The sequence below is a fragment of the Colletotrichum fioriniae genome, assembly GCF_027942845.1.
Source record: "Colletotrichum fioriniae strain IMI 355084 chromosome Unknown scaffold_10, whole genome shotgun sequence".
Taxonomy (NCBI): Eukaryota; Fungi; Ascomycota; class Sordariomycetes; order Glomerellales; family Glomerellaceae; genus Colletotrichum; species Colletotrichum fioriniae.
The window spans coordinates 1,830,395-1,844,120 of NW_027076846.1; the positions used below are offsets into that span (position 1 = coordinate 1,830,395).

General features: G+C 52.9%; 3 protein-coding genes across 3 annotated transcripts; 2 read left to right on the forward strand and 1 right to left on the reverse strand.

Moving 5' to 3' along the window:
- Nucleotides 1-2,566: 2,566 nt before the first annotated feature.
- On the forward strand, nucleotides 2,567-3,619 carry N0V96_008525 (uncharacterized protein; the record flags this gene model as incomplete). The annotated part of the gene is made up of 2 exons (XM_053190144.2): nucleotides 2,567-3,117; nucleotides 3,265-3,619. 2 exons carry the CDS (start codon nucleotides 2,567-2,569, stop codon nucleotides 3,617-3,619), a joined length of 906 nt encoding a protein of 301 aa, XP_053052566.2.
- Nucleotides 3,620-4,139: 520 nt separating this feature from the next.
- SMP3 (alpha 1,2 mannosyltransferase) lies at nucleotides 4,140-5,964 on the reverse strand (the record flags this gene model as incomplete). The annotated part of the gene is made up of 4 exons (XM_053190145.2): nucleotides 4,140-5,067; nucleotides 5,123-5,250; nucleotides 5,313-5,698; nucleotides 5,856-5,964. 4 exons carry the CDS (start codon nucleotides 5,962-5,964, stop codon nucleotides 4,140-4,142), a joined length of 1,551 nt encoding a protein of 516 aa, XP_053052567.2.
- Nucleotides 5,965-10,570: 4,606 nt separating this feature from the next.
- On the forward strand, nucleotides 10,571-11,269 carry SCON3 (E3 ubiquitin ligase complex SCF subunit scon-3; the record flags this gene model as incomplete). The annotated part of the gene is made up of 4 exons (XM_053190146.1): nucleotides 10,571-10,637; nucleotides 10,708-10,805; nucleotides 10,869-11,039; nucleotides 11,093-11,269. The coding sequence occupies 4 exons, from the start codon at nucleotides 10,571-10,573 to the stop codon at nucleotides 11,267-11,269; spliced, it is 513 nt and encodes a 170-aa protein (XP_053052568.1).
- Nucleotides 11,270-13,726: the final 2,457 nt, after the last annotated feature.

Here is a 13,726-nt window from a genome sequence, read left to right on the forward strand (position 1 = left end):
CACAAAGCCTTTGCTTTTTTCTCCCAGCTCTAGATGGTATGCAAGAACACAATTAGTCCTGGATCGATATGGTTCAAATAGAGCGGATTGGCGACATTCTCTGGCCGGTGACAGAGAAGACCCAACGTACGAACAGATTGAAGAAGAAGCATAAACTTCGCACATTTCCTCAGCCCGCGTAGTTGTGCTCCATGTTTTTTTTTTCACCTTAAGGGTGCGTAAGTCAGAGACTTGACACGTTCCAAGGTCATATCTACCTTCATTTACATAAACTTTACTAGGGCTGACAGACCATTTGCTCATCTCATCAGCCGTCTTGAGTTTGATTTCACCCTGAATTGTTACTCATCGCTTGGCACGAATTTCGGATGAATAACAATCGATGAGTGTATAATTCCAGGACTGCCTTGTGACGCTTGTCATAGGCAATAAATCAAACTCCCAAAAATGTTCACAAACTTCCATGGGCGGTCGCCAACTGGATTCATCGGGATCGATAAGCCTGCTACCCCAGCTATATTACATCATGAGCGACATTTGAGCTACCCATTGTATCCCGTACCGCAGCCAGTCTAATGGAACGCGGACGGGAGGCACAGCCCGACAATCGACCTCGAATAATTGACCAAATCGAGCGCTACGAGAAGAGAGAGGGTCCAGAACTCCAGACCCATTTCACCTTTCGCCCTCTTCCAGACTCTCCCCCCTCCTTCAACCCCCCCTGCGATGGAACGCTGACCTGCAACTTACAGGGGGACATTTCTCGCCCAAAAGTTCAAGCTCGTTCGCCAAGCCAACCGTATCGCACTCTCCCATACAACTCGCATAACCTAGGCGTCCAATTGGCTGGTTCGCTTCCATGAAGAAATCCCCTTGGATAATGCATACTTGGGAGGAGTGGCAGGCAGATAGGGTCGTCTTTTCTCTTGTTATAGCATTTCAGTCGTTTTCCCTGCGACATGATTTGGCCCAGCTTCTTCTCTTCAAAACCACTTTGTCTGCAATGCAACCGTTCCCCACCGTCAAGACGACGTTACGCTGCCCAGTGGCCTCCAATCTTCCCGCAAATGAGATGCGGAGCGCTGGAGGATTGGTACACTACGTCCAAAGACGGGGATTCGGGGACGACTCTCATGCCCTCGTCTTCTGCTTCATCCTGAAAGAGAGGGGATCTCATTGGAAAGAAAGGGCGTTATTCTCGAACCTCCAAACAATCCCGCCAAGCTTCCTCCTCCCCCGCGCTAATAGCCCTCTGTGCCCTGTGTGCCCCGTTCTTGACTCTGTCTCTCCACGCTCAACGCGCGCTTTCCCGGGAGTCGTTAGACCCGTTGCTGGTGGCTGACAAACGGGGCTGAAAAAGGGGAGGCCCGTGGGCGAGTAAACGCCTTGTGAGGTAAAAGGTGAAAAGCAGTAGACCGTAGCGGCAGGCAATAATAAATGAGCAAAGTAGTGAGACAGTGAGAAACTAAGTAGGTGACTAGCAAGCGCGAAACTCCTTCCCACGCGCGCTGACATGATCCGGCCGGTTCGGTCGATTCAGTTACCCGTCCCACCAAGCTCGGCAATAAGCCATACACGCGAGAACTGAGCGAGGTGACAAACTTTCAGCTTTCACTGCACGTTCGAGGGTCAGGAATCAGGGTCAGCCTTGACTTTGCTCTCGTCAAGATACAGCGCGTATCGACCGTAGATCATACCCCGTTCTACATCGATCACACATCCCACGGCCTGCGTGGGAAAAAAACCCCCCCACACCCTCTTCAGCCCGTACGGATACATACAAGGAGGACTCGGCAACCAGGCCAGCCGATTTGCCAAGCTATCCCGAATAAGGCACAAACCCCCGGGGCTGAGAGGAGAGAGAACCGCGCCAAACCCGTCGTATTAAACTATAAGCTTGCCCCCCAAGCAGGGGGATTCAGTACACCAGCAGGACTGTGGACATAGGTAGCCTGTAAGGTAGTTCCTCGCCGGCCCGTTTTTTGCTTTTTTTGGTCTTGCTTACAGTGCTTACCTCCATCGTTTCTGGCTCCTCCAGACTCCTGGGGTTTAATTTGTATGCCGGCAGCCCTCTCCCGTTTTCCTTTCCTTTTGGCGCTTCTCCCCTTTCGCTCTTCCTGCTTATTCTTCCATCTCCATTCTTCCATCTCTTCCACACTTCCGTCCTACAATACCCTGGCTCACGCACTTGGCTGGACTCGGTTGTCTTCTCCGCAAACAAAAGGGGGTCCCTAACCTATTCGCATCATACGGATATCTCTTGGCGAACACGCATCACTCACAAGCTGTGGGGTTTTGTTTCACCAAAGTTCCTTCACTTTGACGTCCAAGAGAACTACCTGCCTCTCGACTGAGGGATCCAGGCAGACATATTGCAAAAAAGAGCGAGGGAATCTCACACGCAGAGGGAGGCGCAGTAAGCTGGAGCCTGGACGGAGCTAAGAGGAGACAGAGCGTCGGAGGACACTGAGAAACAAAAACCCCATAATAGTCCTCCTCTCTCGAGGAGAAGGGGGAATCGGCCATGGAGGGCCCAAGGCCAAGGGCATCCGAGAAGTTTCTCAAAATGACGGCCCCAACAAACACCACAAACACAGCCGCAACCTCATCACCCGCTACATCAAACCCACAGTACCAAAACCAGCAGGTCTACGAATCCGGCCTCGAAGTAGCCGAGCCAAACGCCTGGAACCGCACAAACAACGACATCCACCTGCCCGAGGTATTCCCCTACAACCACTCGGAAGCCAAAACCACAACCTTCCCCGAGGTCGCGGACGACCCGTTATCGTGGCACCACTACCACAAGCAGAACCCCAACCTCGAGGTCTCGTCCTCGCCGTCCGTCGCCTCCGCGGCGCCGTATTACTATGCCGCCGCGGGCCAGCAGCATCCGCCGGGGTATCACCAGCCGCCGCCGGGGTCGCCGGGGTACGGGTCCGGATCTCTCGACGGAGACGGGTCCGGGAAGGGCAAAAAGGCCACGGTGTGCGGAATGCGTAGGAAGGTGTGCTACATCGTCATGGGCGTCGCTATAGTCATCGTCGTGGCCGCCATCGCCGTCGGTCTCGGGGTTGGGTTGGCGATGAAGAAGGATGGTTCCAAGTCTTCGTCAGGGTACGTTTGTTCACTTTTGTCTTTTTTCCACAAACCAACATTGTTTTTCATCTCATTTGCTTGCTCCCCTTTGCCTTTTTTGATTTCATCTTTCTCAAATGAATCACATAATACCCGATTCTCACGGAAACTAACACCCCAAACCAGCAACTCAACAACAACAACCCCAGCAACATCAACCGCAAACGCAACAATCACCTGCCCCGCCGCAGATAACGTAACCTACAGCTCCCCCGACGCGCCCAAACGCACCTTCCGTATGATCTGCGGCCACGACTTCAACTCGGCCGACGGCGCCACCGACCTCACCTCGGAAAACGCAACCACCATGGCCGCCTGCATCGACCTCTGCGCGTCCAAGGGCGACGACTGCGTCGGCGCGGGTTGGGGCGATTACTACGGTAACCACGTCTGTTGGATGAAGAGTAAGCTGGGTACGATGAACGTGTCGGGGAATTGGTATTTCGCTGTGGATGTGAATAAGACGAGCGCGGCGGCGTGAAGCTGCCCAGGGGGAAGGAAGGGGGGATGCGGGGGTGCTGCTTATCTTCGTCCTTCCAGCTGCGTCTTGGGGTTATTGGGCGTTTACGGTACATCACCATCGTACCTAACGCTTTCTTAACAGACAACAAAAATGGACTCATCTTGGGTGAGGTGTTCGTCGGCATGATAGCTGGATAAATGCCGGCGGACTCGACGAGGTCTGTCGGGCGTCCAACGAAGCGCTCGGTATGCGCTATAGGTTTCTGTTCGCAGATGATGGGATGAAATCGGAACTGAGGGAGCTCCCTAACGAACGTAACAGGTCTTACAACAAAGAGACTTTGTGTAATGAAATGAAAATTGGCGCCATCGGTACGGCGCTCGAGATATTTAGGTGTGTTGGTCACAATCAGGGACAAAGGAGGACCACATCACATAGTCACGATACCATTTGCTTTCGAAAAATCGAATCCTTTTCAATCATCAAAACGTTCAGGTCTTTTTATTCATTGCTCTTAAGTCTCCTCCACGGCCCAACCTCACTTGCAACTCTTCGTCACACGCCAGGCGACAAGACCACGTCTGCCAATCACCCTCGTCAGGGTGTTCCAGATGCCGTCGTCACCAAAGTCGAGATCGTCTAGGTTCAAGTGTTGCCTGTAACGCCATACCTCGCGAAACCGTAAGCCTTTCAGTCCCTTGTTGGGAAGGTAGGGGTCTATCCACGTCGCTGATGCTGGTGCGATCAGATATGTTCCGTTCTTCTCCTTCAAATACTCCGAGTTGCGTCGATCCGCTGGCGTGTCGCAGGTCGCCAGCTTGGTCAGCTCCTCCAGGAGCGTGTCACCCTTCATACCCATCACGTCGCGCGTCGTGAGCACCTCATTCTTGCCGTTGAGAAGCCAAATAGGTGGCGTATACGTCTTCCACCAGACGGCCTGCGTCGCGTCTGGCTGCTTGCTCAAGAATACCTGGCCCGGCACGATACCGCCTTGGTGGTAGACGCCCATTAGGATGCCAAAGATCAAGTTGAAAGCAAGCCACACTCCGATCCACACACGAAGGACAGTCCGATTCTTGGGGACGTGAACTGACGAGAGGATGAGCGGAACAGTCGGGAGGAGGAATCGAGCTTCCTGGTGCTGGAAGATAGACAACACAAAGACACCAGAGATGGCCGAGTAGAGTCGTAATGAGAGGTATGGCTGAGTGAAGAGCAACATTGCAGCTGGGCCTATCAGCATGGGAATATTGACCAGTAGGTGCTGGTACCAAGGGTGCAACCCATGCTGCGCAAGGTTGTCTGTGTCGATGTTGTACATGAGGTTGTTAAGTGGCGTGATGACTGGCCGTGAGATGAGGTCTGCCCACTTGATGGGTTCAGGGAGGTAAAATGCCGTATCCAGGGTGATGGCGACCAAGGTAGTCGTGAGAGCTGCCAACACCATCACGGTGAAGGACATGGGTCTGGTGGGTTGTTAGTGGGCGGTCCCCTGATGTCATGGTGCCTAGGCGGTCGTACCTATTGAGAAAATGGGGTATCAAGCGAAGGCCCGGAATTAACAAGAACGCCGGGAAAGTAATTCTATTAAACAGTCCAAAGACGGCCACTATGCCGAGAATCGTAGAAGCAAGAAGCGATGATTGTTGCTGTCACAAGCGTTAGCATTCACATGTTGGTGCCCACAAAATCGTGCCAAGGGGGTCCTTACCGGGCTCTCGACAATGCGCTGAATCAAGACCAAGCACCAAGCAACAACGAGACACTCGACCGAGTTGGAGAACGTGTGCGTCTGGTACGTCCATGTGACATAGGACGAGGCGACCAGGAGCACAGCAACGCGACGGTGTCGTGGAGAGCTGATGAGCTCATGGATGGCCCAATCCTCCAGCACAAAGCTGGTGACGAACATGAGGACGCGAAGTGTCCAAAAGACTGCGATTGGGGGAATCTCGCCATCCTTGCCGTTTCCGATCCACAGCCATCTCAGCAACATCATGGGCAGGCCGTAGACGGGCCATAAGGGGAAGACGCTTCGTATCGGGTGCTCGTTTGTGAATTCCCATGTGTGCCGTACTGGGTAACTAAAGATTTGGCCTGCGCCACGCCGTTAGTCTAGGTCCTGTTGAACGAGAACGAGCGCCTAAACTCAATCCGAGCTATGAGGGAGGAAGCTCCATGGCGCCAAACCGAGAGCTGCGCACGCTCTACCCAGGCAACGGGATGCAGCAGCAGCAAAACAAGCCAAACATACCTGCGATGACCTCTGGGCCCTGGAAATTCTCGTCGGGGTGCAGGTAGCTGGGCGACAGGGCGAACCACAGCCGAACCAGCACCAAAAACAAGTACGCTCTCCGCCACATGACTCCAGGTGCTCTCGATTATTATCTGGTGGTAGTTGCTGCGCGTAGCTCGGGCATCGGTTCGTGATCGAGGGCTGGAAGTAGCCGGGTGTCGAGTATTAGGCGGAGCAAGGTCGGCGGGAGGTTCGTTGCGAAAAGGAGTGTATGTCGCAACGTCGCATCATCAGGAGGAGAGGCGCATGTACAGGAGCCAGGTATGTGATGGTTTACCGGGCGCAGCAGAGGTCAAGGAGGGAGAGGTGGGAGTGAAGTAAAGTAAAGGCAAGAAGTAGGATGGTAACAAAGAAGGGAAAAGATTACTATTTGCAAGGTGAGGCCCGGTGAGGGGGGTGGGAGAGAAGCAAAGGGAAAAGAAAAGAGGTGCGCAGGTCGAGGTGCGACTCAAGCAAGGCAAGGCCAGGTAAATAAGTCCAAAGTCAGGTAAGGTCAGGTAGGGTGATGGTCAGGATATTTTTTTTGCGCGGACTCGGGTCGAGAAAGTGACTGAGTGTCGTTCCCACGCTCTGTCAGCCCGCACCCGCATCCGCACCCGCACCGCAGCTCTTTTGGACCTTGGAGGGGACTTTGCAGGGTGACTGAGAATGGAGAAGAGATAACCTTGCTCTTACAACCTGGTCGGTACGTGTATTTTGTAAGCAGTGTAAGGAGCGGTTCCCGAGCAATAGGCCCAGAACTATCCATATGAGGGTGTATCCGCAATCTCTGAGACTACTTTAGCGGGCACATGGCCCCTGCTGAGGCTGCTCTTGCTTCTGTTTGGTGCTTGGGGCACTTGTTGTTTGATTTCTTGCCTTTGCAAGTTCCCACCAGAGGAGCCAGGTGAGATGAGATGAGCTCAGGGTGTGACTGTGAAGTGAGGTCTGCTGAGTGCTACGTACCTACCTTAGTTGGTAACTTGGTAACTTGGTAAGTGGCAGGAGATGGGAGGAGAAGGGATGGATGGATGGATGGAAGGAAGGAAGGGGACTCAAGGAGGGAGGTGTCAAGGTTGGGAGCTCCAATGACGGGAGAGTCTAAGGACCGGGGAGGTAAGGCGGGTGGACGATTGTCATTTCCTCCCAGGTTGTTGGCAGTTGCAACTGGCAGCTCCCGTCGTATGTTTGTTCCTTTCCTTTCCTTTCCCAACTGTACTCGTACCTTCTTACCCGGTGTAAGGCAGGTAAGGTATCCGTACGAATAAGGAGGTACCTTCCTGCCACGCCTGGGAGAATGGAATGCTTATTCACCCAGCACACCTCAGGTTCAGGGATCGCCAAACCAGCTCCCGACACACCCAACCTTCCCGTCCCACGGTGAAGCGGAGCGTGACGCACGAGTCCGCGATATGGTTGCTGGCTGGCAGAAATCAAAGAAGAAAAGAAAACCGAGCCCGACTTCTGGAGGGTGTGCCCTCCCGAGTCCGCTGCAACGGCCCCCTGTTCCCTGCCAAGCTCTTCTCGCTGGGGCCTTCAGTTGGGAGCGCTAACCCCCAAAACGGGCAAGGCAGACTGCCACCGGCCAGCACCTGGGACTGGGAGGGTGCATGCCACTGCCATCGTGGCTCATAGGGCCATCGCTACATACCTACCTGGCAGGTGTCCAGTACGTGTATTGTGAGCGAGGTGGCCCCATCCAAAGCTTCTAATTCTTCCGTCCTCTTCGTCCACTGCTCCAAACCCTCGCCAGGGGACACCACCCCTTTTTCCCGGACAACCAACCAAATAACACCGACCCAGTCAGCAGGTTTCTCGAACCACGTCTATCCATCATGTCTTGCTGTCATTATGCATCATTTCCCATCCGTCCAGCATGGGTGCCGCCTGTCAATAACTTGCTAACTTTTGACTTTCTGCCAGTTGGTGTACTTGTCTCCAACACGTCTCCGGAGGAGTCGCATCAAACAAAGCCATACCACCCGTCTCCAAAGCTCTGTCCGTTCGTCTGGTGAAAAAGGCCGATATTGATATCAGACGAACGTAATGATGCCAATCCCGGGACGCCATCTGCGCATCCGCGGTCGTAGTCGCGTTCGCGCCTTTGGTCCGTCGACGGAAACTTCGGGATCGCGGGCCCCATCAACATCCGGCGCTATGGACTGCAAATCATTAAATTTCACGGACGCAGGCGCGCCGCCCACTCCCACTGGCGCGTCCTCATGAAACCGGCCCAGTCATCATTGATGCATTCCACACTTTGCCCTGTTTCGAGAAATTGGGCTCTTACTTACGTTAGCAAGCAAAACAACTTGCAGAGTACTATTACTATTCATCCGACTTACTCTGTATAAATCAGAGGACCAGGAATGCTAGACCATATGCCACCATCTTCAGTGTCTCGCACCATCAGATTGGCGTGGCCCTGCTCGCGCGTCGCGGGGGTTCAGATCCGTGGAGAAGACAGACTTCGTAAAGTGCTTGCAGCTCGCTTTCGCCATCGGCCCTGTCTTTTCGTGTCCACACCCTGGCCAGCTCCAGATTCTTATCGGACATTTCCTTCGGTACGAGAGCTTATCTACGATCGTTTTTTTTTGTATAAGTTGAAGCCTTTCTGGTCACTAAGCGGTGAAGGCAAACCTAGCCGCTCGCTTCACGAACCGAGACAGAGAAAACAAGAAATATCACGGGCAAAGTAGGCACCAGACGCCGTTAGCAAGCATTGGCCCGTAAGTGGCTTAGATTCGAAGCCATCCACCGAGAAGCATGTTATTCACAATGCAACCGTTGGCAAAAGGAGGTGCTTGTCGCCGCAGATACGGCACTCGCAGAAATAGACGCTGACGTTACCTTGCCGGCCGTCTCCGCCGCCCCCGGTTCTGCCTTGCCGGGCTCTTCGGCCGGGCTTTAGCTTAGCGGCGACGAGGTTCTTGTCCGAGTAAGGTATACCTGCATTAATCGTCTGTCCGGCTCCGAAAACTGCCGTCTACCAAGGACGGAGGGATGCCAAGGAACTGCAATCTGTTGCACAGAGGTATCACTTCGGATTGCACCAAAGTCCGAATCTTATACCCCATGGTCTTCTCTGCGCCGAGATTCGGATTGTACTGGTTGTCTTTCTTTCTGAGCATGGCAGAGTGGGATAGAAGAACGATGCTTGGCCGAATCTAGCATCCTTGATCACGAGTCACCCTCAGCAGGTATCGCCTCAGAGGTCATGGGATGGTATATAGATCTATCAGGCTCGCTTTCACCCCGAATACTTACCGCCGTTTCTCCTATTTTAAGTTATCTCCATCGACCGTCCAAGTTCGTCCCTTTTGATCAGCATCAAGGTCCGGAATTTAGGCTGGCTCAAAATCTCAAGTTGAGCTTCGTCTATATAAGGTACCTTGGCCTCACAGCAAAGACACTGGCTTAGGGTAAAAACCCGAGGGAACACGAAAAATTGTTTCCTTACGTGCAGCTATAGCGAATTCTCTCCCCCCCCCTTTTCTTTTCCTTTTCCATAGACGAAACCAGAATACCCATTTGAAGTGATGCCTTTGTGTGAGAACTCTTCCACTGGGCATCACCTCCGCGGGTGCCTGGGCCCTCTCGAAAATGAGGCAAAGGCTGAAGCTTACCTAAGGTGCCTAGGGTTGTCTTGAATTAGCTCGAAAGGAGTCTTTCGGGCTACATACATCGGATTATGCCCTGGGCCAACAAGAACATAGGTAGCAGCACACGCTGCAACAAGGAACAACTTGATACATCTTCTTGACTCTTGAATTTTGCTGCTGATGCTATTTCTCTTCCCTCATACATCATGCCCCCGAACAGAGAGGGAAGGGGACAATATCTGTACAAGCTGACAACATCTCTTTGTCTTAGCTTACATAAGGGAGCCAGCTGTGCTCTTGCGCACAAAGGTGAGTTGCATTCGGCGAAGAGTCACCGAGACTGTTTTCTGCAAGGTAATTCAATACCGCCAGGAAGCTTCTGCCTCAGGCCCTTCTTGCGTGACATTCTCTTTTCTCTTGTGTTCCGGGCAGGTTGGACAAGAGGAGATTGTTCTTTTCCAGGTCAGGTCCACTGAGGTGCTGTGCCTTTGCGGGTCCATCGACACCATTGGGGCCTACCTACCTACCTTACCTACCTACTGAAAGGCACCAAAGGGCAGGTACCTCGAGCCATATAAATTTCTCCAGGCAACAGATGTAGAGACCCATGAGCACAAACAGGTCACGCCGCTTTGAACCAATCAAAGCACCTGCCGGCCTTCACCTCTGCCTGCTCCCTCAACTCCTACGGGTAGCGACGCTCTCGCCTTCCCACTTCTCCACAACCAACAGCCGCCTGGCCGCCCCGACCCTCAAAACCATCTAACCTAACGTCTGACGCAACAAAAGCCATTTCCGATCACTTATTCACTGCTTCGTTTGTTCGCCTTTCTCCAATCAAACGACTGTCGCCTGTCGCATTCAAAATCTTCACCTTCTCATTCTATCTCCGAATCATAAACGTAAGGCCTATATAGTCCCGACTCCCACGCCTTCCTTCCCCGCCGATCGACTTCTACTTTCCCCCACCATCCTCCAGAATCAACTTCAATCCTTCAATCAATCACCACCAGTCAACCATCGCTGTCGACCACTTCCAAGCTGACCGCTCCAAGATATTCTACATCACAGCTACCCATCTTACCAAACAAAATGGCCACCGAGAAGAAAGACGCCAAGATCTGGGTTCAGTCCAACGACAACATCACGATCCCCGTTGGTACGTCAGACCCCTCCTTCCGCCCGCGAGCCCGGTCTTGACCAATCCTTTGCTAACACATATCCCCCAGATCGCGTTGTCGCTGAGCGTTCCATGCTCATCAAGAACATGCTCGAGGATGTCGGTGATGATGCTATCAGCCAAGAGAACCCTATTCCCATTCCCAACGTATGTGTCGCCGCCTCTCGCCTCTTGGTCGAATGATGGACATGCGCTGACATTCTATCCCAGGTCAACGAGGCGGTCCTTCGCAAGGTCATCGAGTGGTGCGATCACCACCGCGCCGATCCCGTGCAGACCGCTGATGACGAGAACGATGCTCGCAAGAAGACTACCGAGATCGAGGAGTGGGACCAGAAGTTCATGCAGGTCGACCAAGAGATGCTCTTCGAGATCATCCTCGTATGTCGCCCGTCACTGTCACATCTCCTTGGATACTACTAACGCATCTACAGGCATCCAACTACCTGGACATCAAGCCTCTCCTCGACGTCGGCTGCAAGACCGTCGCCAACATGATCAAGGGCAAGTCACCCGAGGAGATCCGCAAGACCTTCAACATCACCAACGACTTCACCCCCGAAGAGGAGGAGCAGATTCGCCGCGAGAACGAGTGGGCTGAGGACCGTTAAATATCATGACAAATGGATTGGTGGAAAGAGCCGGAGTCTGGGTTAAACTACTCTTCGGACATTTCTCTGCGCACCTAAAGTGTGATGCATCGTACTCCGGCGTTTTGACGATCGCTCATTGATTCGTTTTTCGGTTACCCTGGAAAGTTTGCGGATTGCTCCACAGGTCAGGTATTCACGTCCCGTATGGAAAGGGACGCTTGGTAGATGAGAGGCGCTTAACATAAGGTCATCCATCCCATGCACAGCAGCTATGCGTGCGTCCCATTTGGTTTTGCTACATATCCATAGCAAGGCAAAGAAGTTTGATTTCGCGTCTAACGTATAAACTTGTTGGTCGGTGACCTTATGGCGTTCCTAAATGGGGTCCGTTTGAGGTTGTGACAGAATCAGATATCGAGGCCGGCTGTATAGCTAAATCTCTGTGCCCGGGCGGAGGTGACTTCCATTACTTTCAAAGATTACACAGTAGGGCAGACGACCAAATCTCACTTAGTATGCCATACTTTCGACAAGAGGTCGTAGCTCGTCTACAGTGAGTTATTGGATACTGGTAAGTCGGATGACTCTGAAGACTCGACGATCAATATCACTTTAGTATGCTAGGTAGAGTAAACCTGCCTGAGCCTGATAGCAGCCAGTGACTGTTGAACGCCATGTGCGCTACCTAAGCTGATATTGGCAACAGCCAGGCCAAAGAAACAAGTGCTGGGGGATCTGTAGGGCCCCCTTTCCCCTCCACCCGATGGGCCATTGCTATCGTGAATACCGCTGACACTATCAGATAAGCTGATGGTGTCCACTGTTACGGTGACATAGAAAGACTTCTCGGCCGAACGCGACGGCATGTATCGAATGACCTCAAAAGGAAGGCACAGAATCAGCACCAATCAGTAAGGGCGAGAAAATACTCCTCGATGGCGAGGTGGAACGCATCGCGTTCCTTGAAATATCGCATCACACAGGTATTGAGCGACTGAGAATGAAAATCGTGGGGGCCTCATCTCTTCAGAGGCAAATTTTGCATTTCCTTTCCCTATGACCGTAACATGCAATACGTGTAGAGTCTAGCCGAACCGGGCATCCATTTTGTTTCCCCTCCATTCCTGTTTGTCAAAAAAGACTTCCCCCACGAATTCAGGACTCGAGCCAGTGGGTATTTGAGTCCATTAGAGTGAACCCTTCCCGTTTGATGTGAAAGTTTCCCCCAAAGTCGAGCGCGGCGTCGTCGTTCGGTCGGCGGTATCCATGGTTTGATATGGAAGTCCCGCAGGATAGGGTAAGGGATTTCTTGAAGAGAGAAGGAGGCGAGGCGTTTAGATGCCGAGACGGGTCTTGCGCCAGTGACGACGCTTCGCGTTGTAGCTGTGATGGACATGTTAGTTTTTTCGGAGTGTTTGGTGGGGTGGGTTTGTGTTTCTCTCATGTGAAGGACTCCCGTCTTTTCGCTCTGAGATCCATTTCAAGATCGAAAGATGAAAAGGAGGGAGAGGCCTTTTTGAGAGGAACAGAGGGGAGGGTGTATCGTACCGAATGGTGTTACCGGTGCGAAGGCGAATCCATTGGGGAATGGGGCGGTTCTGCTTCTGCGCCTTGGCGAGCTTCTGCTTCGTGCGGAAAGACTTGTGGCTCTGTATCGCGGGGGATATTGTCAGCTCTCTGCTCCTGGTTGATTGTTTTCCTCGTCTGCCTCTCGATCACCCTCCCCGATTTTGTTGATGATGTTTGCCCCTCACTCCTTCATCGTGAATCCCGTCCACGGGTGACGCATCTTGTCGAAAGGCGCGGATGCAACATGTCGGTAAATTCGGTCGAGGGGCAACATCATCATCGCGTCGAGGAGAGTCGTTTGAACGAGAGCGCGACGAAAGGGACGTAATCTATCAACATACCGGCATTTTGACGGCTTGTTGGCTGATCAAACTGGTGCGAGTCCTTTGGGGTGGCAGTTGTTCTCCGGATGGGTTGGGTTGAATCGATCTCACCACTAGAAATGAGAAATTCTTGTGCACAAGGCGCACTAGGTTAGCGAGCCCGCAGTCGCGTTGATTGGTGGACGGGGCGAAAGGTGGAGTCGGTCACGCTTTCGGAGCCTGGTGGGGGGAGAGGGGAGGCACGAGAAGGTCACTCGCCTCTTGAGGCTCAGCCGTGTGGCTCGCTCCTGCTCTTTTTTGCTCAGGTGCTGATTAGATAAGACCATGTATGCTGCTGCCTCAGGCATGCAAATTATGAAATCTGCTTATGTGATAATCCCTGACATACCGATAGGCTCGAGCGGCCGACGATCCCAGAATTGGCAGCCCGCGGACCCGTTTGGACGCCCAGGTTTCCCATCCATGCATGTCTTAAAAACTGTCAATTAGGGGGGACCCGTTCCGCTACTTTACCTTTACTGTTACGCCTTAGGGGGGAAGTCAAGCCATCCGAGATACTTTTGCAACGGTCCTTTGTCTGCTA